At 39.5% G+C, this 27,209-nt stretch overlaps 1 protein-coding gene across 1 annotated transcript in view; it reads left to right on the top strand.

Annotated features, from left to right (window-relative positions):
* Nucleotides 1–26,785, top strand: part of wdr59 (WD repeat domain 59) — a 300,882-nt gene extending 274,097 nt beyond the window's left edge. The window contains exons 24-25 of the mRNA XM_039763605.1: nt 16,371–16,494; nt 26,707–26,785. Coding sequence (XP_039619539.1) covers nt 16,371–16,494; nt 26,707–26,779 — 197 coding nt within the window. The 3' untranslated portion in view covers nt 26,780–26,785. The remainder of the gene's footprint in view (nt 1–16,370; nt 16,495–26,706) is intronic.
* Nucleotides 26,786–27,209: the final 424 nt, after the last annotated feature.

The following is a 27,209-nucleotide window of genomic DNA, read 5'->3' as shown; positions in this document are numbered from 1 at the left end:
TGATTTGGATTTGTTTAGAGTCCTGGAGACCTCATCCATCAACCTGCCTCCCCTATTTGGCCATTCCATGGCTGAAACAGTGCTGGGCCAGCCAATCCGATAAAAGGACCCCTCTTTCCCACAATTCCTGCGATCCTCCATCAGGGATGACTTTACCTTAGGCAGGCAAAACAACTTGGCAGGTGGGCCGTGGCACCAAGTGCCACATTTGAGTACCGAGAAGAGAAACAGAATAGGTGAGGGTTAGCATCCAGTTATTACTAACGTGTTACTTATGTTTTAGTGCTAATGACTAACAACAGAGATGCAGTTTGTACAGTTAATCAGCAGTTCTAGTCAGGATATGCTAATCTGAAGTAGTGAGTCTTCAGCCGGGATTTAAAAGATGAGACCTAAGGGGCATCTGTTATAGTAGCAGGCAGACCATTCCACAGTTTAGGGGCTCTGTAACTAAAAGCTCGACCTCCCACTGTTATTTTATTAATCCTTGGAATCTTGAGATCTTAATGTGCGCTCTGGTTTGTAAGTCATGATGAGTTAAGACAAGTAAGCCGGACCTTGGCCATTTAATGCTTTATATGTTACCACTACGCCACGGGAGTTACTATATTAGTTTTGAATCTTTTGTGAATGAGGGTTTGGAAATCAGCCCTCACATATTCTATAATTTATGCCTATATTTTGTAACATTTATTACTAAAATATGGAAAAGTTTCTATTTTAACAATGTGTTTACACAGATTACTGTAGAAACGGAACACACATGAAATGCGTGTGTTCCAAATAAGGATCTATTATTTCCACTCTAAAACTCCACTTCACACCTATACTATACTGATAGAGTACTATCAGCACATTTCTGTACATATTGGAATCGATTTGATAAATAACTAAACAAAGCGAGCATGTTGCCTGTAAGCCCAACATCATTTTCTAGCCTGAGCAGTAAAATAGAATGGTCAGTGGTGTCAAATGCATGCCCTTAAGTCCAACAACATAATTACAGTGGAGTTTCCTTCATCAGAGGATATCAGAATGTCATTTACAACCCGCGTTAGTGCCGTTTCTGTACTATGACCAGTGCGGAAACCAGACTGGAATTTCTCAAATAAATTGTAATGCGTAAGGTGTGACTGAAGCTGATTGGCGACTACTTTTTCTAATATTTTAGAGAGAAAGGGTAAATTTGAAATAGGCCTATAATTATTTAGTATTTGTGGGTCTAGGTCTGATTTTTTTAAGTAATGGTTTAATGACTGACACTTTTAGTTCATCTGGTACTGTGCCATGCAATAATGAACTATTCATAATGTTTAGAATATGTGCTGCAAGAACATCCATGGCACTTTTTACTAGTTTTGTTGGCACTGGATCTAGGGAACAGGCTTCATTTAGAAATTGAAGTTAAGACTTCCTGCTAGGTTACAGGATTAAAATTACTAAAGTGCTGAATGCAGTGTGAGACAGGGTCTACTAAGCTAGTATTGTACTGTGATGCTGAGATCTGGGGTCTTATATTTTTACTTTTCTCATTGAAGAAGTTCATAAAGTCTGTACTGCTAATATCTGTTTTGATTTTGCACTGTAGATCTGAATTCCCATTTGTTAATTTAGCCACTGTTCTAAACAGCACCCAAGGATTTTTATTATTGCTATCTATTATTGTAGAATAGTATTCTGAGCGAGCTTTAAAGAGGGCTTTTTTATATTTATTAACACTCTCTGTCCATGCAATTTGAAAGACATGTAGCTTTGTTGTTCTCCATCTGCGCTCCAGTTTTTGACACTCTAATTTAAAAGCTCGAGTGTTTTCATTAAACCAGGGAGGGTTTCTATGTGCTTTGATCACTTTTGTTTTAAGGGGAGCCACTGTATCCAGAGCATCTCTCAAGGTCACATTATAATGTGATGTTAGTTGATCTAAATTGTTTTCCACGCTTACATTTGATGTTAACTGATCTAAATGGTTTTCCACAATTACACTCAACTTACTCAAAGTATCTACAAATTTTGAAGCAGAATTACAATCTAGATGTCGCATTATCTTTGTTTATATATATATATATATATAGGGGTGGGACTTGATTAAAAAAATGTATCTAATTAATTAGAGGCTGTGTAATTAATTAATCTTCATTAATAGAATGTAAGCACATATGAAAATTTGCCCCAAATCGCAAATGTTGTTTTTTAATTTAAAAGGGTTTTAGTGGGCGACAGAATCAACTAATAGACATGAACAGGAATATTGTAAACTCAAGCTGTTTTAATTTCTGAAAAAAAAAAGCATTTAAACTGCATTTCATTTCAAAACAGAAACAAAAATATGATCCCTGGCTAAAATTGGGCAGAATTTAAAAAAAAAGTGGTATTTTAAGTACATTTTCAGAATGGTATTGTCTTTAAATAATAATAACAAAAATTTCAACATTAAAGTGCAGTTTTTCTTCTTAAAAAATAAGGCATAAAAGGTAATTTGACCAGCCTCACCTTTAAACTGTGAGTAACCTTAGCCAAAATTATTTTGTACATTAGACTAAAACAGTGTGATCATTGAACATTTTGTAATTAGATGTAATTAGAATTACTAACGGTCACGGAAGTCCAAAGATCCCCAGTAAGAGCCACAAAGTCCGCTTTCTGTAATGCATCTAATTTTGCTTGCTTTTCAGTGTCATAAAGCTGGTGAATTTTACTTGAAATACGCTAACTGTAGCACATTTTCCCACCCCCTATCTTCCACCACTGTTAGTGGTCTGCAGTCCAAAGCAATGTATTTTGTGAGAGAATTTGTAAGTTTGACCTATGTTGACTTACTAATTTTGGTCCTGAAGCCAGTCATTTCATGAGGTTTGGGCTGCCGACACCTTTTGTTGGTACTCGAACCCGTACTGCTAGTGCTAACACCATACACAGTTTCTGTGCTCGCTGTAACATGTTTTGCATTTAGATGGAACCGTAAGGTTGAAGTGCCTCGGTGGTATGCTAACTCATTTTTGCACAGTTTGCACCAAACCACGCTTTTATCAAGGCTTTCGTCGGGTAGTCTTTTGAAATGAAATTTGCCTCCGATCAGTGCTAGCAACACGCTCTCTTCTGACTCTTACATTGTTGTAGCTCTGATGTATGCATCAATGTAATCGATGTACTAGGAAATCATGCATTGACAAAAGTTACCCTTTGCTTGGAATGCAAAGTGTGATTAAATGTGTTATTTTTTTTAACGCGTTATGGAGTACATGCATCGAAGCTTCTCAGCTGTGCTTGTGCTAAGAAAAGGAAACATTTTAAAAATAACGTAACATGATTGTCAATGTAATAGTCTTGTGACCGTTACGAGTGTTGCTGTCATCAAGGATTTGATTAGCATTATTTCTTTCAATCAAGTTCGTATTTGGAGAACGTGTTGTGTTCAAGTTGTTTATCAAGGCTTCCGTCGGGTAGTCGTTTAAATTGAAATTTGCCTCCGATCAGTGCTAGCAACGCGCCTTCTTCCGACTCTTACATTTTTGTAGCTCTGATATGTGCATCAGTGTAATCAATGTACCAGGAAATCATGCATTGACAAAAGTTACCCTTTGCTTGGAATGCAAAGTGTGATTAAATGCATTATTTTTTAACGCGTTATGGAGTACATGCATCGAAGCTTCTCAACTGTGCTTGTGCTAAGAAAAGGAAACATTTTAAAAATAACGTAACATGATTGTCAATGTAATAGTTTTGTGACAATTATGACTGTTGCTGTCATCAAGGATTTCATTATTATTATTTCTTTCAATCAGGTTCGTATTTGGACAGTGTGCACAAAACCACACTTTTATCAAGGCTTCCGTTGGGTAGTCTTTTGAAATGAAAGTTCCCTCTGATCAGTCCTAGAAACGTGCTTTCTTCTGACTCTTACATTTTTGTAGCTCTGATGTGTGCATCAATGTAATCGATGTACCAGGAAATCATGCATTGACAAAAGTTACCCTTAGCTTGGAATGCAAAATGTGATTAAATGCATTGTTTTTTTTAACGCGTTATGGAGCACATGCATCGAAGCTTCTCAGCTGTGCTTGTGCTAAGAAAAGGAAAGATTTTAAAAATAACGTAACATGATTGTCAATGTAACCTTTTGTAAGTAGTGCCTGGAGGATTCAGTGTGGAGAAACTCTAGAGAGAGCGTGTGTATTAACTTGTGGATTTTTCTGTGAGTATTTGGTGGCAGTCTGACGAAGTTGCTTTGGAAGACGGCGTTAGCTGCAGAGCTCAGCTCAGAGTGAAATGGGATGAATGGACAGGGAGATGATGACGTGACTCCCCCACCCGCCTTAACTGTCAATCCCCCACAAACACAGTCTCTCGGAATTTGCATAAGCACACCCCTTCACCTACAATTTTAACTTAGTTACAAAGTGATCAAAACTGTCGTTTATATCCTGCGTCCTCTCATTAAACTTGTATCCCGCATTACCTGTGGGCATGTGAAGCCAGGTAGCCTGTCTATGAACTTAATTTAAAGTTTAGGTTTACACCGTGCTTTCTTTCCGAGGTAGCAGCACTCAGGAAATATGGTATTATATGTCACTCGCTCGCTTCTTATTGTTTCGCTGCCTTCTCAATTATATAATGCATGTTTTCTTAAGCGCTTTTGGAGGTCTTCCTGGTTTTCTACGCACTCGTTGACAGTCAGTTAACGTGATTACGTGGGAGGCGTGATGATGTCACACAAAACTCCGCCCCCTCCATGTCATTGCAGCTCAACTCCATTACAGTTAATGGAGAAAAATACCTTCCAGTTATGACCATTAGGCATAGAATTTCGAAATGAAACCTGCCCAACTTTTGTAAGTAAGCTGTAAGGAATGAGCCTGCCAAATTTCAGCCTTCTACCTACACGGGAAGTTGGAGAATTAGTGATGAGTGAGTGAGTGAGTGAATGAGTGAGTGAGTGAGGGCTTTGCCTTTTATTAGTATAGACTAGCAGAATACCCGCGCTTCGCAGCGGAGAAGTAGTGTGTAAAAGAAACTATGAAAAAGAAAAGGAAAAATTTTAAAAATAACGTAACATGATTGTTAATGTAATTGTTTTGTCATTGATATGAGTGTTGTTGTCATATCTATATATATATATATCTCTCTATCTATCTATCTATATATATATATATATATCTATCTATATCTATATCTATATATATATATATATATATATATATATATATATATATATATATAGCAAAATACCCGCGCTTGGCAGCGGAGAAGTAAAAAGAAAAGGAAACATTTTAATAATAACGTAACATGATTGACAACGTAATTGTTTTGTCATGTGTACATATATACACACACACATATACTATGGGGTGCGAAACAGGCAAATATATTGATTTTCTGAATATATAAAGTCGGCGTCAGAATATATAAAGTCATTGCAATATATAAAGTCAAAACTTGAATATATAAAGTCAGTGTCAGTATATATAAAGTCAAACTTGTTTCTGAATATATAAAGTCAAAAGTTGAATATATAAAGTCATCGCTGGAATATAATATATAAAGTGAAAACCTGAATATATAAAGTCAGCTTTGGAATTTATAAAGTCATTCCTGATTATATAAAGTCAAAGTCAAAATATATTGATTGAAACGACTCTGAACTGAAGTAAGTTAACAAAAACGTATTCAGAAAAATTAATTAAAAAAACACTGTTCGGTTAATGTTTTGAAAATGATGCATGTGCCCTGCCCAGGATTGGTTCCTGCCTTGTGCCCAGTGTTGGCTGGGATTGGCTCCAGCAGACCCGTGACCCTGTGATCGGATTCAACAGGTTGGAAAATGGATGGATATTCCAGCACTGACTTTGTATATTCCGACGATGACTTTATATATTGAAGTTTTGTGTTTATATATTCCAGCACTTACTTTATATTGTGAGGTGGAGGGCTTCGTTATTACTTGTGGGGACGAAACTTCACTTTGGTAACTGATCATGGTCCACTTCAATGGTTATACCGACAGAAAGATACAAACTCTCGCCTCATGAGATGGTTTCTGGGCTTACAACCTTACCGTTTCACAGTAAAACATCGACCAGGTTCTGAACACGTCAACGCAGACGTATTATCACGACTAAATGAACCTGGTACAGAGAGTCGCTTGATTCACGGGAATGTGAATAAAGCTGAGGGGGAGGGTGTGAGCTGGAGGGCTGATCGCACCCCAAGAAGATACAGACGCCCTGGGCAAACCAGAACCCTGAAACACAGACTACCCTCACATTGCTCTTTACTTTCTGACTTGCGCTATAACGCTGCGTAATGCAAACCTCGCGATACTCCGCTAACTTAAAAGCCTTGTGCAGCGCCTGTCAGTTGAAAATTGATTGCTTGCTTTTATCTCTCTCTCTCTGCTCCTAGCGGAACTGTCATCTCTGACTTGTCATGGAGCACGTTTAAGCGCATTTGTTGCAGTGTTTGAATAAAAATCCTTCTTGTTTCTACGACCTCCTGTGTCTCTGTGCAAATCTGTGACCCAAGCGTGACAATATATTCCAACGCTGACTTTATATATTCAAGATTTGACTTTATATATTCCAGCTTACATTATATATTTCGAAATATTCCAATGCCGTCTTTACATACTGAGGTTTTGGGAAGCACTGATCAATGTAATCGGTGTACCATGAAACCATGCATTGACAGAAGTTCCCCTTTGGTTGGACACAGTCTAATCCAGTTGCACGGATGGGTGGGTGGATCTTATATGTCTGTGCAGGTTTGTTGTTGACCTTGCTCTAACGGATATTTTCATATTCTGCACTTAGCTTTAAAGTCTCCAATATCACTGAAATGCAGCCAGATGCTGCTTCTTTTTCAGCTTTCACTCATTTCTTTACTCTTCTTTTTTCTTCACGATGCGCTTGCATTTAAATCTGGCTCCTCGTCTGTCGCAGCGACAGGTACACAGAGCTTACAGTGTTGCTCTGTGTACCTGGCCTGTACCAACACTCGCTGTCTTGGAGCGCCTGCCCCTTCCTTCTTTCACATAATGGTATGATCCTAGTCCGATGTGGAGCGGCCGAAGTTTCGGCTCTGCTCGACGGACATCGGCTCCTCTCGCTCACTTGAAAGCATCGGCACTTAGAGCCGGCTCGCTCGAACGACACATCACTATTACTTTCTCACTTGCACTATAACGCTGTAATGCAAACCTCGCTATACTCCGCTAACTTAAAAGCCTTGTGCAGCCTGTCAGTTGAAAATTGATTGTTTGCTTGCTTTTATCTCTCTCTCTCTGCTCCTAGCGGAACTGTCATCTCTGACTTGTCATGGAGCACGTCTAAGCGCATGTGTTGCAGTGTTTGAATAAAAATCCTTCTTGTTTCTACGACCTCCTGTGTCTCTGTGTAAATCATGCATTGACAGAAGTTCCCCTTTCGTTGGAATTGAAACTGTGATTAAATGCATTATTTTTTTAATGCGTTATGGAGCACATGCATCAAAGCTTCTCAGCTGTGCGATTGTCAATGTAACCTTTTGTAAGTAGTGCCTGGAGGATTCAGTGTGGAGAAACTCTAGACACAGCGTGTGTATTAACTTGTGGATTTTTTCTGTGAGTATTTGGTGGCAGTCTGACGAAGTTGCTTCGGAAGACGGCGTTAGCCACGGAGCTCAGCTCAGAGCGAAATGAGGTAAATGGGGGGGTGATGATGACGTGACTCCCCCACCCGCCTTAACTGTCAATCCCACACAAACACAGTCTCGAATTTGCATAAGCACACCCCTTCACCTACAATTTTAACTTAGTTACAAAGTGATCAAAACTCTCGTTTATATCCTGCGTCCTCTCATTAAACTTGTATCCCGCATTACCTGTGGGCATGTGAAACGCCAGCGGTTAGCCTGTCAATGAACTTAATTTAAAGTTTAGGTTTACACCTTGCTTTCTTTCCGAGGTAGCAGCACTCATGAATATGGTAGTATATGTCACTCGCTCGCTTCTTATTGTTTCGCTGCCTTCTCAATTATATAATGCATGTTTTCTTAAACGCTTTTTGGAGGTCTTCCTGGTTTTCTACGCACTGCGTTGACAGTCAGTTTACGTGATTACGTGGGAGGCGTGATGATGTCACACGAAACTCCGCCCCCACGTCATTCTAGCTCAACTCCATTACAGTTAATGAAGAAAAATACCTTCCAGTTATGACCATTAGGTGTAGAATTTCGAAATGAAACCTGCCCAACTTTTGTAAGTAAGCTGTAAGGAATGAGCCTGCCAAATTTCAGCCTTCTACCTACACGGGAAGTTGGAGAATTAGTGATGGATGAGTGAGTGAGTGAGTGAGTGAGGGAGGGAGGGAGGGCTTTGCCTTTTATTAGTATAGATGAATGCCTCAAAGGATGTAAAGTTGCCTAGATTTTTAGATGTGATTTGCCTTTTGTTACAATGAATTATTCCAAGTCCTCCTCCCCGACCAGAATCTCTAGACTTATGAAGGAACGAGTGTCCATCTGGTGACGCCTCAGCTAGGGGAACAGTGTCACATTTACTAAGCCAGGTTTCAGTGAGAAAACACAGTTCAGATTTTGTACTTAATATAATATCATTTACCAAAACAGCTTTACTGCCAAGAGAGAGAATGTTCAATAAGCAACATTAAAAACTGCATGCTTCTTTCTGAACTGGTGATATATTTTTTGTTTTAATTTGAAGTAGATTTCTATTACTGATGCCCCTGGTGGAGGGTCTGGTTTTATCCCTTGGTCTAATTATACACCTTATTTTTTCAGTTAATTTAAGGTTTGTATCAAGACTAAATTTGCTGGATGCCCCACAACAGGGATTTTGGGTAACAGCTTCAGGATAGTAACAGGTAGGATAAACAACAGCCTGTGATTTAAGATCACATGACTGTGCCCTGTTATGGTGCTCTGATCAGTCAGCCAGGCAGTTTTTCTGCCATATTTTGGGATAAAACATAAGATCCCCTCCAGTTAGGATGAAGACCATCTCTTTTGAAAAATCCAGGCCTTTCCCAAAAATCATCCCAATTGTTCACAAACGCTATGCTTTTATTTGCACACCAGGTTTCTAGCCAGCAGTGAAGGGAATGCAATCTGCTATAAATTACATCCCCTCTATATAATTTTGGTAAGGGGCCAGATAACATAACCATCCAAGTAATGTATGATATTGGCTTTTAAGCGAGACAGCAACTGTGGCTATCTTTATAGCATGCCAGCAGCAAAGATGTTATTAGAGTAGTGTTTTCCAACCTTTTTATCTATGGTTGCACACTTTTTGTAACCCAAAAAATCCCATACTACCTGATTCTACCTGCCAAAAGAGCATTAAATCTATTAGACACTAAAACTGTCTAAAAGGGTGAGACAGGCGGCAGCAAAAAGCAACTTGGAGATTGCCATTTGCTCTATAAAAGTTGCTGGCGAGCACACACCCAGGCAGATGGAAACCCAAAACGTCTCCTGGCTGCTAAAGTGCTGTGTGAGTTTTTTTGGTCTCGTCCGATGCGAGAGATGGACGTCTGAAGTGGAGCTCCGCTAGCAGCGGTGTTATTTTTCATATTATTTGCTTATTATCCTGAGATATCTTGTATTTATTCAACCTGAGAGGGACTGCTACAGTATATGTAAGCACATATAAACATGGCCAACAAGAAGGGGGGTCCGAAAGAATCGAAGACTAAAGCTACATCCAAGCTACGATCAGCAAGCCCTAGCTCGAGATACGGCCTCTCAGAGACAGACCTGGATCAGATGGGCAAAAGTACAGACTCCTCGGGACCACGGTCCGCTACATCATCGCCGGCTGAGAGCGAACAGGGGAGTGAGGGTGCAATCGTGAGTGCAGATCTGGATAGCTTGCCGATCGGAGAAGATCACCTGAAGCTGGAAAGGGCCTTGAAGTCCGCGGCTTCAATTACGCAACTACACAAGCCGGAGCAGCAGGGACACGGCTTCAACAGAGCCTGCTGCTTCATCTTCGGTACAAAAAAGCACAATTGAACTATCTGAACTGAAGGTGCTGCTCGCTGAGCTCACGCAAGATATAAAGAAAAGCGAGAAGGCTAATGAGAAAGCAACGGCAAAGGCACTTGAGAGACTGAAACAGGAGATGGAAAGGCTGCGTCAAGAGGTGCAACTTGAGCTTCGACAGGTGCTGGGTAAAATTGAAGAGCGCATTCAGGAAAACTCGGTTAAACTGAGCACGCTTACTGATCAATTGGAGGATCTCAAGGAGACATTCACGTATCGGATTGAAATGGCGAAAAGGCAGCTGCCAGTGCCGAGGAAAAGCAGTAAATGTCAGCTCGAATGCAAAAACTCGGAGACAGACTGGCTGCTTTGGAAGATGGGAGTAGAAGGTATAATGTCAGAATTGAAGGTCTGCCTGAGAATCGAGAAAGTTCAAACCCTGTGAAATTCGCAGCTGAACTTTTTCTAAAATAATCGGGAGGACTTTAAAGCAGAATCTGAGATAGCAGCGCTTACAGCGTCGCGATCAAACACCGTAGACCCGACCAAGATCTTTTATAGTTCGTTTTGAATTATTAGCATTTAAGCTAGAGGTGATGGCACTCCTCAGAAATAAGGAAGATATTATATATGAAAATAACCACATTCGTATCTTCCTGACTTCTCTCCAGCAACAGCTACTAAACGCAGCCTTCTATAACATTAAACAGCGGTTACGGCAAGCCAGCGTCAAATACAGCCTCTTGTATCCGGCAAAACTGAAAGTGGAATGGCAGGGTCAATTCTATGTCTTCGCTAGCAAGGAAGAAGCAGAGAAAGAATTAAGAAAGCTGATCCCTGGACTATTCTGATACATAATAGTGAGTCATGGCGTAATGATATAGCAATGATTAATAATCTACTGTCTGATCTATTTGTTTTAAAATACGGGTTTTATCAGCATATATTCTCATTATTACTTAGTATTACTAGGGCTATCTGTTTATGTTTTATTGTGCTTAATTACTTTTTTTTTTTTTTTTTTTTTCTTTTCTAATTATTTCATCTTACCCTAAACGAGACTGTTCAATATCATACCCTTGGTTTATTGTTATTGCTATTACTGCATTAAGACTTGTTATGCTTATTCTGGACACATTTTAACACCATCCCGGGTTTATTATCTGGGTTTATCCTCTTAATGCACTAAAATTTCTGAAGACTATATATATATATATATAAAAAATTTTTTTTTCTCTTTAAAGACTATATTGGTAACAGATATCTCTATCTTTTAACCCTAAAGCGCGCTGCATGGGGCTTGTTTTGCTTTGGACGCTCTGTCTCTGGGTATGTCAGAGGACTGGGACTGTGAAGTGGGTTTTAGCCTCACTTGGGGAGGCAAAAGGGAGGGTGGGGGTTAAGGGGAGAGAAAGAGAGCAGGCTTGATCTATACCTAATCTATCCTCAAATCTTTATAATTATAACTACCAACGTAATAATAAGCTGCATGGCAACAACTCTAGGGGAAATAGGAAATTAAGACCAAAATGTCTCACTTCCAGTTAAGACTATAAAATGACATCAAAAACTCAGAATCAGTGTCTCCATGATGGGACAGTTAACTTCGTAAGCTGGAATGTTAAAGGCCTGAATCACAATTAAAGAGAAAGAAAGTACTTCTCACCTAACAGGTCTAAATGCTAAAATAGTATTTTTACAGGAAACCCACTTACTAAGCAAGGATCAGTTCCGCTGCAAAAGACTGGACTGGCCAAATGTTCCATTCTAGTTTTACAAAGAAAACTAGAGGGTGGGAATTCTCATACATAGAACAGTACCATTTGTAGCATCAGATGTAGTATTGGATCCTGAAGGGAGATATGTAATGGTCATGGGAGCCTTATCTAACTGTAAAATGATTTTGATAAATGTTTATGCACCTAATGTTGATGATAAGGAATTTATACAAAATTTATTTGCATCCATTCCCAATCTGAACACTCATAAAGTTATAATGGCTGGGGACTTTAATTGTGTTTTAAATCCACTTTTAGATAGGACTTCCTCCACAGGGGGAACAGTATCTAACACTGCAAAGATAATTACAAAGTTTATAACTGATCACAACTTATCAGATCCCTGGAGGTTTTTAAACCCAAATTCAAGAACATATTCTTTCTACTCACCAGTACATCATTGCTACTCAAGGATTGATTACTTCTTTATAGACAATAACTTCTTGCCTAAGATTAAATCTTGCAAATACGATGCTATTGTTATTTCGGACCATGCACCTATGATCTTGGAGCTGAAATTACTAAGCCCCATACACTCACCCGCAGATGGCCTCAACCCGCTTCTATTAGCTGACGAGAATTGTACTGAATTTATATCCAAACAAATCAAATTCTTTCTAGAGACAAATACATCCCCGAGATCTCTGCAGGAATACTCTGGGAAACTCTTAAGGCCTTCTTAAGAGGACAGATTATCTCATATCTTTCCCACAGAAATAAATCCGAAGCCAAGAAAGTAGCAGAGATAAAAAGCGAAATTACTAAAATAGATGAAGAACATGCCAGACTACCAAGCGAGACTCTACATAGGAGGAGGCAGGCTCTACATTCAGAATTAAACCTCTTGACAACTAAAGAAACTGAACAACTAATTTACAAATCCAGACATCATTACTATGAACATGGAGAGAAAGCTAATAAGCTTTTAGCTCAACAAATTCACAAGCAAGAAGTGCAATGCAATCTCGTAATTACTAACACGAATGGAGATAAAATCATCGAACACAAAAATATAATGCACACTTTCAGAGACTACTATAAATCCCTATATACTACTGAGTTTAAAGAAGACAATACACAATCTAATGCATTTCTGGATACATTACAGATACCACAAATAGACGCTTTTAGTGTGGAGGAACTTGATAAACCTCTGCAATTATCAGAATTACTAGATGCTATAAAGTCACTCCAAGGTGGAAAAGCAGCAGGCCCTGATGCTACCCTGCAGAGTTTTACAAGAAATTCTCCGCTCAGCTAGCTCCCTCCTATTAGCAACATTTACAGAAGCCAGAGATAACCAATCTCTTCCACAAACCTTTCGCCAAGCACTAATCACTGTCTTTCCAAAACAAAATAAGGACTTATTACAATGTGCATCATACAGACCAATTTCACTTCTGAATAACGACGTTAAAATACTCTCTAAAATCATAGCTAGAAGGATGGAGAAAGTGCTCCCTCGTAATATCACAAGACCAAACTGGATTTATTAGGGGCCGACACTTATCTTCAAATCTTCACGCCTGTTTAATGTAATATACTCACCAACTAAATCAAACACCCCAGAAATATTATTATCATTGGATGCAGAAAAGCATTCGACATGATTGAATGGAAATACCTTTTACTACATTGGAGAAGTTTGGGTTTGGCCCAACATTTGTGCATGGATTAAATTACTGTATACTAACCCAGAAGCTTCAGTTTGCATCAATAACATTTGCTCAGACTACTTTAAACTAGAACGTGGCACTAGACAAGGATGCCCTTGTCACCACTGCTGTTTGCATTGCCATTGAACCACTGGCAATACATTGTCGAAATACTGATCAGATAAAGGGGATTAGCAGAGAAGGACTGGAACAGAAAATCTCATTATATGCAGATGACATGGTACTGTATATATCGGACCCAGAAAATTCTGTGCCTGCAGTCTTAGCAGCACTCACAGAATTTCAAAAGATCTCTGGTCTCAGAATTAATCTGAATAAAAGTGTACTCTTTCCAGTGAATTCTCAAGCATATAATATTAGATTAGACACCCTACCTTTTATCATTGCAGAACAGTTTAAATACCTGGGGTAAACATCACAAGTAAACATAAAGCTCTTTATCAACAAAATTTCGCGTCTGCATGGAAAAAATTAAACAAGACTTGCATAGATGGTCAACCCTTCATCTCACACTAGCTGGAAGAATTAACACTGTTAAGATGAATATTCTTCCTAAGCTCCTTTTTATTTCAAAACATCCCAATATACATTAATAAATCATTCTTTAAAGCAATTAGATTCAACAATAACCTCATTTATTTGGAATTCAAAACATCCACGCATCAAAAGAGCGACCCTACAAAGACCAAAGGTAGAAGGTGGCATGGCTTTACCTAACTTCCAGTTTTATTACTGGGCAGCAAATATACAGGCATAAGAACCTGGACACAAATAGAAGAACATACACAGGCTTGGACCGCAATAGAAGTAAAATCCTGCAGTACTTCTTTGTATTCCTTGCTCTGTGCTCCAATAAACACACGCTATCGGCAATATACTAATAACCCAATTGTGCTCCACTCACTTAGAATCTGGAACCAATGTAGAAAGCATTTTAAGACGGAGAAGCTTCTATCTGTGGCACCTCTGCAAGAGAACCACCTCTTTCAACCTTCACAAACATATGCAGTTTTAATATCTGGAAAAATTTGGAATTAACTTGCTTAGAGATCTTTATATAGACAACGTCTTTGCATCCTATGAACAATTACATTCCAAATTTAACATTCCAGCTACACATTTCTTTCACTATCTTCAAATCAGGAACTTTGTTAAACAGAACCTTCCAGATTTTCCTCATCTTGCACCCTCATCCATGCTGGAAAAATTATTGCTCAATTTCAAGGAGTTAGACTCCATCTCTACAATATATAAAATCCTTTTACAATCCCTCCCTTTCAAAGATCCAAGAGGACACTGGGAAAAGATCTCTCAATTAATATATCAGAAAAGGAGTGGAAAGTAGCAATGCAGAGAATTCACTCAAGCTCCATATGCGCAAAGCATACAATTATACAACTCAAAATTATATATCGAGCACATCTGTCTCACTAAAACTCTCAAAATGTTTCCAGGGCATGATCCAACCTGCGAACGTTGCAACCAAGTCCCAGCCTCACTAGGTCACATGTTCTGGGCCTGCACCAAATTAACATTATTCTGGACAAAAATTTTTAATTACCTGTCAGACAGCCTTGGACTCACAATCCCTCCTAACCCATTAACAGCTGTGTTTGGGGTTCTCCCAAAGGGTTTAAAGTGGAGAAAGACAAACAAATTGTGATTGCATTCACTACACTGTTGGCACGCAGACTCATTCTGATAAACTGGAAGAATCCAAACTCTCCTCTTTAAGTCAGTGGGAAACTGATGTGTTATATTATTTGAAATTGGAAAAATCAAATACTCAGTTAGAGGATCTGTACAGACCTTTTTCAAAACATGGCAGGATCTAATCACTAATATTTTAAAATAAGTTCATAAAGCACAGAGAATTTTTAATTTAGGTATGTTTACAAGCCTTAAATTTTAACGTTTTGGCTTGCTCTCTCTCTCAGGGTGGGGATCGATCTGTTCTTAACTCAATTTTTCTTTTTGTAAAATCTTGATTGCTTTGTATGGATTGTAATAAAATTAATAAAAATAAAAAAAAAAAAAAGTGCTGTGTCTACAAAGTGGCGATCATAGACCTGTTCTTATGTCGGCTTCTCCAGGTAGTCCCGTCCTCCTCGGACAGGTCTTGAACACCTAAGGAGTGTATTTCTTTCGGGTCTGGCTCCAGGGGCACTACATTGTTATTTCCACGGCACACCAGCTGAAAAACACTTGTGTAGATTGTAATTATCAAATCGTTGATGGTGATGAAAAATTGAGGATAGTATTTACGGAGGTTTAGCGCAAGTTTTAATGTATGCCCATTTCAGAGATGTGTTTTCTTTAAATTAAATCAGTCTTTAGCAGTGCATTCAAAGTAAACACTCATTTCAATCATTTAATTTTTACTTTGACACATCTGTGTCTCATATGAATTAATAAATTGGCCTCATTTTCTTTTTGCCTTCTTTCGAACTTTAGGAAGCCATTGAAATTCAGTTTGTACTTGCTCAAGTAGTATTTTTTTAATAATTCAGGTTTAATCATTTTTTTTAATTTCCTTTGTGTTGATTCAACATTAATTTTGTATTTCAGTGTGTATTTACTTCATGATTATGTATTCATTTTATAATTACATGTTTCAAAGTTAGATGCAATTAATCATGATTGATTACATACATTTATATGATTAATTAATTTTTTAATAGATTACCAACCCTAATAAAAATACATATTTACTGCATATTGGTAAAGCAGTTTGCACAGTCAGCTAACTGTGAATATTTAAATTCATTTTCGTAACAATTATGGGATGTTTTCTTTTTAAACAAAATATGAATTACAGTTTGAAGGCACAGAGAGAATTTATTTTTGGCTTTAAGTTTAAAACACATTTAAATACTTATCTCTGTGACTTGCATTATGAAGTAAGATTATTTTTCTGTTTTCTATTTATGTGTTCCAGTTGGCAGGGATCCTGATCATATTTCCCCTTGGTGGGAATCATCTCCAGATGACTTTCGTTGTGGAAACCAGACATATACAGATCCCAGAGAACGAGAGAAAGAACAACATGATAAAAATAAACGGTAGATATACTATTTTTTCTTTTTAAAGCTTAATTTGGTTTGAGAACTTGAAAGCTGAAGCTGTCGACCTCTGTTTTATCTATACACAGCACAATTTTCTGTGCATGTCTCCCAAAAACTACAGTACGTTAAATATAACACTGGAAGATATATATTAATAACATACCAAGTACATTCATATGGTTGTCAGTACTAGGGCTTTTTGAGTAGCCTTATTACTTAAAAGTAAAACTGTCCTTGAATATAGTGGAGGTAGTGCAAATAGGCAAATGAAAAGTGATTATGTGGAGTGGTCAAGATCTTTAATTCTACCCCTTGCCTGTTTAAGTTAGTGTCAAAGTCTGAACTAGTGTTTTATAAATAATGGGGAAGGGCTAGCTTTTGAACTGGAATAGTAATTAACATAATTCTTTAATGTGTCATTTCAGAACTCTTTTTTTATTTATGCTTTTACATATACTTTCAAAATAGCCAAAATTTCTTGGTCCAGTAAGTATTAGCAGAAATAAATTCAGCATATCTATAAAATGTAATAGGTTCCAACAATAAACTCCAGAAATTACACATTCACAAAAAAGGATTAGTGAAGAAAGGCAAGCACCAGCATGATTTATTGATGAGCTCCTTATTAATATACAGTAATCCCTCGTTTAGATAGATACATAGATAGATAGATAGATAGATAGATACTTTATTAATCCCAAGGGGAAATTCACATAATCCAGCAGCAGTATACTGATACAAAGAAACAATATTAAATTAAATAGTAATAAAAATGAAAAGAATTCAAATAAAATTAATGTTCGCATTTACTCCCCCGGGTGGAATTGAAGAGTCGCATAGTGTGGGGGAGGAACGATCTCCTCAGTCTGTCAGTGGAACAGGACAGTGACAAAAGTCTGTCACTGAAGCTACTCCTCTAACTGGACATGATCCTGTTAAGTGGATGCAGTGGATTCTTCATGATTGACAGGAGTTTGCTTAGTGCCCGTCGCTCTGCCACAGATGTTAAACTGTCCAACTTTAATCCTACAATGGAGCCTGCCTTCTTAACAAGTTTGTCCAGGCGTGAGGCGTCTTTCATCTTTATGCTGCCACCCAGCACACCACCGCGTAGAAGAGGGCACTCGCCACAACCGTCTGGTAGAACATCTGCTGCCTCTTACTGCAGATGTTGAAGGATGCCAACCTTCTCAGAAAGTATAGTCTGCTCTGAGCTTTCTTACATAGAGCATCAGTATTGGCAGTCCAGTCCAATTTGTCATCCAGCTGCACTCCCAGATATTTATAGGTCTGCACCATCTGCACACAGTCACCTCTGATGATCACAGGGTCCATGAGGGGCCTGGGCCTCCTAAAATCCACCACCAGCTCCTTGGTCTTGCTGGTGTTAAGGTGTAAGTGGTTTGAGTCGCACCATTTAACAAAGTCCTTGATTAGTTTCCTATACTCCTCCTCCTGCCCACTCCTGATGCAGCCCACAATAGCAGTGTCATCAGCGAACCTTTGCACGTGGCAGGACTCCGCGTCATATTGGAAGTCTGATGTATATAGATTGAACAGGACCGAGAAAGTACAGTCCCCGCGGTGCCCCTGTATTGCTGCACACAATGTCAGACCTGCAGTTCCCAAGACGCACATATTGAGGTCTGTCTGTAAGATAGTCCACAATCCATGCCACAAGGTGTGAATCTACTCCCATCTCAGTCAGCTTATCTCTAAGGAGCAGAGGTTGGATGGTGTTGAAGGCGCTAGAGAAGTCCAAAAACATAATTCTTACAGCACCACTGCCTCTGTCCAAGTGGGAGAAGGATCGGTGTAGCATATACTGTAGATGATGGCATCCTCCGCTCCCACCTTCTCCTGGTATGCGAACTGCAGAGGGTCGAGGGCGTGACGGACCTGTGGCCTCAGGTGGTGAAGCAGCAGCCGCCCATGGTCTTCATCAGATGTGACGCCAGAGCAACAGGCCGGAAGTCATTCAGCTCACTAGGACGTGATACCTTTGGGACAGGAGTGATACAAGATGTTTTCCAAAGCCTCGGGACTCTCCCCTGTTCCAGGCTCAGGTTGAAGATGCGCTGTAGAGGACTCCCCAGTTCCAACGCACAGGCCTTCAGCAATTGAGGCGATACACCATCTGGACCCGCTGCTTAGCTAGCACAAAGTCTGTTCAGCTCTCTGCTCACCTGGGCTGCTGTAATTGTGGGTGGGGATGTCTCACCTATGCTGGTATCAGCAGAAGGATGGTTGGAGGATGCAGTACCGAGGTGAGAGTGGGTTACTGTGATCAAACCTATTAAAGAAGTTGTTCATTTGGTTTGCTCTCTCCACGTCTGCCTCGATGGCGGCACCCCGCTCGAGCTGCAGCCAGTGATAATCTTCATCCCATCCCATACTTCCTTCATACTGTTGTTCTGCAACTTCTGCTCCAGCTTTCTCCTGTACTGCTCTTTCGCCTGAGCTGGACTTGAGTTCCTTCTGCACGCACTTCAGCTCATGCTTATCACCACCTTTAAAAGCCCTTTTCTTCTGGTTCAAAAGGCCCTTGATGTCACTTGTAATCCATGGCTTGTTGTTAGCATAGCAGCGTACTGTTCTTACTGGAACTACAATGTCCATACAGAAGTTGATTTAATCAGTTGTGCATTCAACAGCCTCTTCAATGTTCTCACTATGTGACCCAAGCAATATATCCCAGTCTGTAGTTCCAAAGCAGTCGCTCAGAGCCTGCTCTGCCTCAGGGGACCACTTCCTACATACAGCGCAGGCAGTGGGGTGGTGCTGTATGCGTCTTTAACGTTTGCATATAGTAGGTCAATAGTCCTGTTTCCCCGAGTGTTACAGTCCACATACTGGGAGAAGGCAGGTAATGTTTTATCCAGCATTACATGGTTAAAGTCTCCAGCGATTAGCACAAGTGCCTCAGGGTGCTGCGTTTGTAACTTAGCAACTGCGGAATGAATGATGTCACTCACCATCTCCGCGTTTGCTTGAGGGGGGATGTAAACAATAACAGCAATCACGTGTCCAAACTCTCTGGGCAAGTAATAGGGGCGCAGACTTACGGCCAACAGTTCATGTCCCTGCAGCAAGTGGAGATTTTAACGTTTACATGTCCTGAGTTGCACCACTTTGTATTGACATAGAGAGCGAGTCCTCCTCCTTTCTTCTTTCCACAGGTACTTGCGTCTCTGTCCGCTCTAACTGTGCTAAACCCGGGTAGCTCCACGTTAGCATCTGGGATGATAGACGTTAGCCACATTTCACTAAAACACAGCAAGCTGCATTCTCTGTAGGTTCTGACATTTTCACCAGCACAGCCAGTTCGTTGATCTTATTTGGTAGTGAGTTTACATTTCCCAGGATCACAGAAGGCACCGGCGGTTTATAACGCCATTTTCTCTCAAGTTGTCTCGATTTAATCTTATTTTTATCTTTATGCCGCTCGCTGCCCCGATATCGCCTTCTTACCTCGCCAGGTAAATAAGGAACCACACCGCATAAGCATTTCTTCTCAGTGCTTTAAGCTGACTACTTGAATAGGCATTCTCGAGTGTAAAAATCCATGTCAAATAGTAAAATAGTAAAAATGTGTAAAAAGTGTCCAGGGAGCAATTCCACATAAAAGAAAGTGGTAGAAGTGATCAGTGAAATAGAGAAAAATAGAGATAAAAAGGTAAAAAGATAAAGTCATATACGGAGCTGCTGGAAAGGCTGCCACTCGGATGCGGCCGAAATGAGATCATGGGATATCATGATCATATCATGGGATATCATGGGAGATAGGTTCCAAGGCCTGCCAAAATAACTGAATTTCCGTGAAGTAGGAACACCATATTTATTTAATTATTTAACATGTATTTGGACGTCTTTAAACCCTCCCTGTACTGTTTACAACCCACCCTTTACTCTATTAAAAACAGGGACAACTGTTAAGCAATATGAAATCGGTAGATAAGTTTACAGTTACTGTATAGCTAAGTACACGCATCTATATATGATGTGATGATAGTGATGAATATGCTTTGCAGTAAAAATGATGACGATGAAGGTGATGATGACTTTTACTGCGCAGCCGATGACTGTATTTTACATCTCTTCAGACGGCAGTGCCATTTCCTGGGGCACCTCTTCCACGGTTTCCGAAGGTGTATCCGTAGTAGTAGTAGGAACTGGCTCTTTTTTGCGAGGCTGCAAAATCATTGTGATCGGCAGTTACTGCCGCTGCTTCTTTTTCCGGTTGAAGAGCAGCTTGTAGGCGGTCATGACGCCGCATCTTTGTTGCAAAATTGGACCGATCGAACCATATCGTCGTCCCATTCCTGTGACCGCCCTTGCAGATCCTAAGCCAGTCTGCAGCCACAGCCGCGAACGTTCTCCCTTCCTCCAACATATCCAGAAGTTTCACCTTCTCAGCGATCACATCATTCTTCGCATGCTTATGCTTAGCACCAGCCTTAGAAGAAGTAGCACGTTTGGGAGCCATTGCAGGGGGTGAAAATTGAAGCAAAGTTCAACACAAAGAAACCACAAAAAAATCACACACAGTACAGTGTAAAGTAAACCGCTCGGCAAGAAAGCTTGAAGCGAAATGGCCATGACAGAGAGACAAGGGGAGATGCTGTGGGATCTGGGCATCAGTCAAAGCACCAATCACGGGCCCGATTAGAAAGCGGGAAGCTGTGATTTGTCGTCTCCCTCCCATGTACCAATCACAGCCCGTGTTACAACACACTTAGTCACCGAAATTGTTTTGTTGTTCTTAGACTAGGAAATACTACTACTATATTTAAAACGAAGTCGTGAATCTGCGAAAAAGTGAACCGTGAAGTAGTGAGGGATTACTGTACTACTGTTCCCACAAATTTCCTAATCCAGTACTCAACTTCAACTCCAAATGACATTTATTTATTTTCCAGTCCTATATTGCTTCTTTTTTTAAATTTACAGTAATGTATTGGTTTCAGATTATCACTGAAATAACAATATTAAAAGTCAGAGAACGAATTGCAAGTTGAATGTGCATTCCAATATTGAAATTCAAGTTCCACATTGTCCTCCAAGGAAAAAGTAGACTTGCTTGTAGTAATCAGTTAAAAAAAATAAAGAAAAAATGAAAAAGAAAAAGAAATGAACAGTGGGCCTAAAATGACCCACATAAGCATAAGAGTCAATGCTTATTATAAACAAGTTATTCAGATCCTCTGCTCCTTCTGTGTCAGTGAGGTTTACCTTTGGCTGAGATGTCCTTTGTAATCTTTTCCTTAGTTAATGCTGCAGCCTCCCAAGATTAAACTTCTCATCCTCCCTATGCTCATCGCTTTTGCCATTTGTATTAAAATTTGGATCAGTTTTGTTGTCATTAGTTAATAACAGAATGACAACCATGACAACACTTTGCATTCCAAAAGGAATACTGTGCAACATTAAAATAAATATCTCCAAATTAAAAGGCTATATTAAACCATTCCTCTCTCTATGAATGGCAGCCAACTCTAATTACAGACTGAAAAATGTAATAATTAATTTTCTGAAGCTACATATTCCAGTACAGGGTTATAGCAGCATGCTCTGTTGAGCAGATGAATCAGGTGCAAGACAGAAACATGGTCCTAGTCCATCCCAGGTCAAGCTCCCACGCACTCAGAAAAATGAAGAGCGCCAGTTACGCTGGCCTGCACTTCAAAGGAGTTTAATGTACAAAACAGCATTCTCTATATATGTTAGAGGACTCTGATTCAGTTCCCAGGAGCTGAAAGCACTGACCACTGTGTCACCAAGCATTTAATGTATATACACTCACCTAAAGGATTATTAGGAACACCATACTAATACGGTGTTTGACCCCCTTTCGCCTTCAGAACTGCCTTAATTCTACGTGGCATTGATTCAACAAGGTGCTGAAAGCATTCTTTAGAAATGTTGACCCATATTGATAGGATAGCATCTTGCAGTTGATGGAGATTTGTGGGATGCACATCCAGGGCACGAAGCTCCTGTTCCACCACATCCCAAAGATGCTCTATTGGGTTGAGATCTGGTGACTGTGGGGCCATTTTAGTACAGTGAACTCATTGTCATGTTCAAGAAACCAATTTGAAATGATTCGAGCTTTGTGACATGGTGCATTATCCTGCTGGAAGTAGCCATCAGAGGATGGGTACATGGTGGTCATGAAGGGATGGACATGGTCAGAAACAATGCTCAGGTAGCCTGTGGCATTTAAACGATGCCCAATTGGCACTAAGGGGCCTAAAGTGTGCCAAGAAAACATCCCCCACACCATTACACCACCACCACCAGCCTGCACAGTGGTAACAAGGCATGATGGATCCATGTTCTCATTCTGTTTACGCCAAATTCTGACTCTACCATTTGAATGTCTCAACATAAATCGAGACTCATCAGACCAGGCAACATTTTTCCAGTCTTCAACTGTCCAATTTTGGTGAGCTTGTGCAAATTGTAGCCTCTTTTCCTATTTGTAGTGGAGATGAGTGGTACCCGTGGGGTCTTCTGCTGTTGTAGCCCATCCACCTCAAAGTTGTGCGTGTTGTGGCTTCACAAATGCTTTGCTGCATACCTCGGTTGTAACGAGTGGTTATTTCAGTCAAAGTTTCTCTTCTATCAGCTTGAATCAGTCGGCCCATTCTCCTCTGACCTCTAGCATCAACAAGGCATTTTCACCCACAGGACTGCCGCGATACTGGATGTTTTTCCCTTTTCACAACATTCTTTGTAAACCCTAGAAATGGTTGTGCGTGAAAATCCCAGTAACTGAGCAGATTGTGAAATACTCAGACCGGCCCGCCTGGCACCAACAACCATGCCACGCCAAAATTGCTTAAATCACCTTTCTTTCCCATTCTGATATTCAGTTTGGAGTTCAGGAGATTGTCTTGACCAGGACCACATCCCTAAATGCATTGAAGCAACTGCCATGTGATTGGTTGATTAGATAATTGCATTAATGAGAAATTGAACAGGTGTTCCTAAAAATCCTTTAGGTCATTTCTATGTCTTCGCTAGCAAGGAAGGAGCAGAAAATGAATTAAGAAAGCTGATCCCTAATATTCTGATACATAATAGTGAGTCATGGTAAATGATAAAGCTAGGATTAATAATCTACTGTCTGATCTATTCGTTTTAAAATACAGGTTTTTTATCAGCATATATTCTCATATATTCTTATTATTACTTAGTATTACTAGGCTTATATGTTTATGTTGTATTGTGCTTAATTACTTTTTCCTCCTTTTTTGGTTTTTTTTTTTTTTTTTCCTCTTTTCTTTCTAATTATTTCATGTGTACCCTAAACGAGACTGTTCAATATCATACCCTTGGTTTACTGTTATTGCTATTACTGCATTAAGACTTGTTATGCTTATTTTGGACACATCTTTAACACCATCACCCGGGTTTATTATCTGGGGATATCATCTTAATGCACTAAAATTGCTGAAGACTATATATATATTTTAAGTGCAAAATTCTTTTTTTTTTTCCTTTTTTCTTTTTTTTTCTCTTTTAAAGACTATATTGGTAACAGATATCTCTATCTTTAATCCTAAAGCCACTGCATGGGGCTTGTTGTGCTTTGGACGTGCTCTGTCTCTGGGTATGTCAGAGGACTGGGACTGCGTGAAGTGGGTTTTAGCCTCACTTGGGGAGGCAAAAATTTAAGGGGGGAAGAGAAAGAGAGCAGGCTTGATTTACAGTGGTGTGAAAAACTATTTGCCCCCTTCCTGATTTCTTATTCTTTTGCATGTTTGTCACACAAAATGTTTCTGATCATCAAACACATTTAACCATTAGTCAAATATAACACAAGTAAACACAAAATGCAGTTTTTAAATGATGGTTTTTATTATTTAGGGAGAAAAAAAATCCAAACCTACATGGCCCTGTGTGAAAATGTAATTGCCCCCTTGTTAAAAATAACCTAACTGTGGTGTATCACACCTGAGTTCAATTTCCGTAGCCACCCCCAGGCCTGATTACTGCCACACCTGTTTCAATCAAGAAATCACTTAAATAGGAGCTGCCTGACACAGAGAAGTAGACCAAAAGCACCTCAAAAGTTAGACATCATTCCAAGATCCAAAGAAATTCAGGAACAAATGAGAGCAGAAGTAACTGAGATCTATCAGTCTGGTAAAGGTTATAAAGCCATTTCTAAAGCTTTGGGACTCCAGCTAACCACAGTAAGAGCCATTATCCACAAATGGCAAAAACATGGAACAGTGGTGAACCTTCCTAGGAGTGGCCGTCACCAAAATTACCCCAAGAGCGCAGAGACGACTCATCCGAGGTCACAAAAGACCCCAGGACAACGTCTAAAGAACTGCAGGCCCTCACTTGCCTCAATTAAGGTCAGTGTTCACGACTCCACCATAAGAAAGAGACTGGGCAAAACGGCCTGCATGGCAGATTTCAAGACGCAAACCACTGTTAAGCAAAAGAACATTAGGCTCGCCTCAATTTTGCTAAGAAACATCTCAATGATTGCCAAGACTTTTGGGAAAATACCTTGTGGACTGATGAGACAAAAGTTGAACTTTTTGAAGGCAAATGTCCCGCTACATCTGGCGAAAAGGAACACAGAATTTCAGAAAAGAACATCATACCAACAGTAAAATATGGTGGTGGTAGTGTGACGGTTCGGGGTTGTTTTGCTGCTTCTGGACCTGGAAGGCTTGCTGTGATAGATGGAACCATGAATTCTACTGTCTACCAAAAAATCCTGAAGGAGAATGTCCGCCATCTGTTCGCCAACTCAAGCTGAAGCGATCTTGGGTGTTGCAACAGGACAATGACCCAAAACACACCAGCAAATCCACCTCTGAATGGCTGAAGAAAACAAAATGAAGACTTTGGAGTGGCCTAGTCAAAGTCCTGACCTCAATCCAATTGAGATGCTATGGCATGACCTTAAAAAGGCGTTCATGCTAGAAAACCCTCAAATAAAGCTGAATTACAACAATTCTGCAAAGATGAGTGGGCCAAAATTCCTCCAGAGCTGTAAAGACTCATTGCAAGTTATCGCAAACGTTTGATTGCAGTTATTGCTGCTAAGGGTGGCCCAACCAGTTATTAGGTTCAGGGGGCAATTACTTTTCACACAGGGCCATGTAGGTTTGTTTTTTTCCCAAAATAATAAAAACCATCATTTAAAACCTGCATTTTGTGTTTACTTGTGTTATATTTGACTAATGGTTAAATGTGTTTGATGATCAGAAACATTTTGTGTGACAAACATGCAAAAGAATAAGAAATCAGGAAGGGGGCAAATAGTTTTTCACACCACTGTATGTTCACATGTTTATTGAAGTATAGTCTTAAAGTTGATGATTTGCATACATTCAAAGAGAATCATGAGCATATATGAAAATATACAAATCATAGTGCACGTTAGTAAAGCCAAGGTTAAATCAAAAAAAGGCTTATGCCTCTATATTTTTTATTTTTCTTGGCAAGCTGGAAGCCACCAATCAAATTCTCTCCAGATGGTGAACGTGAGCGGAGGACTAGAGATAATGGGGCAGGAACTGGATGGGTTTAAGGTGGGGAGAGGCCCTGTCAGGTGAGCATGATGGGTGGAATAGAGTGCTAAACTCACTAGGCTGGGAAATATTGGTGGAACCTGTTAGAGGCAGGACCAAAGCAACAGAAAGTCAGAGTCAGATAAGGATGACAAATGAGCTAAGTGAGGTAAGCTCTTGAAAAGGACTGCACTAAATGTAAGATGGCCACATTTGCTGGCTCATTTCACTGAATTGAGATGGTTCTGTACTTTTTGTAATAAAAGACTACCATTCTGCCCATACATCCTGACGTCTCCTAGTGCCTTCTTTGAGCAACGTGTTTCTGCCACAACAGAACCAATTGGAGAGAGGGTCATTTTTTTTTTTCTTCTTTCTTTTGTTATTTGCTCAAAACCTAAAAACAGGTTGTAACCCAGTGGTTTCATATATTTTGCTTTTTATAATATCTGTGCCAAGAAATGTGTGAAATTGTAGTTAATTTTGTTTTCTCAATTGTGTTTAATTATGCTTTATTTAGACATCATTAGGATTATTTACTTCTGATAAAGTAAAAAAGGACAAAAATGTGAAGATAAGTAGTTTTTTCAGGTAGACATTATTAGTTTATTATAATGCCTCATAGTACTTTATTTCTTAAAATATAACTCCTGCATTCATTTTGTAGTTTGCTGGATCCATCAAATACTCTGCAGTATGATGAGTTTAAGAAGTGTTATGGAGAGATATTATATCGCTAAGGTTAAGGAAAAGAGAGCCAAGTCCTTAAATTCATAGCGTGTCCTCCAGAACCTCACAAAGGAATTGGTAAGTGACATTGAATTGTATGAAAGATTGTTTGATATATTGGAGCAATTCTATAGTATAATGATTTTTCCACTTTTAGAATATATGTTATCTATTTCAAATATTATTATATCTTTTTATTTGGTTAATTTCAAGTAGTGTTATTTTGTCTGCCATAGCATTTTGACTTTGGGAGCTGCAGAGGAGTTACTTTGCCATAAGACACATTGTGAATCGGTTTATGGGCATTTACGCCAAGAAACTTAAAAGAATATCGTTGAGGCTAAGAGAAAAGGCAGAATTAAGAATTGCAATGATAAGATAAGAAAAACAGGAAAAAAGTACAAGGAAATTAAATTTCAGAGATGCCCAAGAAAAAAATGT

This window comes from Polypterus senegalus, chromosome 9 (genome assembly GCF_016835505.1).
Source record: "Polypterus senegalus isolate Bchr_013 chromosome 9, ASM1683550v1, whole genome shotgun sequence".
NCBI lineage: Eukaryota > Metazoa > Chordata > Cladistia > Polypteriformes > Polypteridae > Polypterus > Polypterus senegalus.
Note: the sequence above shows the minus strand (reverse complement) of the source record. Positions and strands in the feature narration are given on the sequence as shown.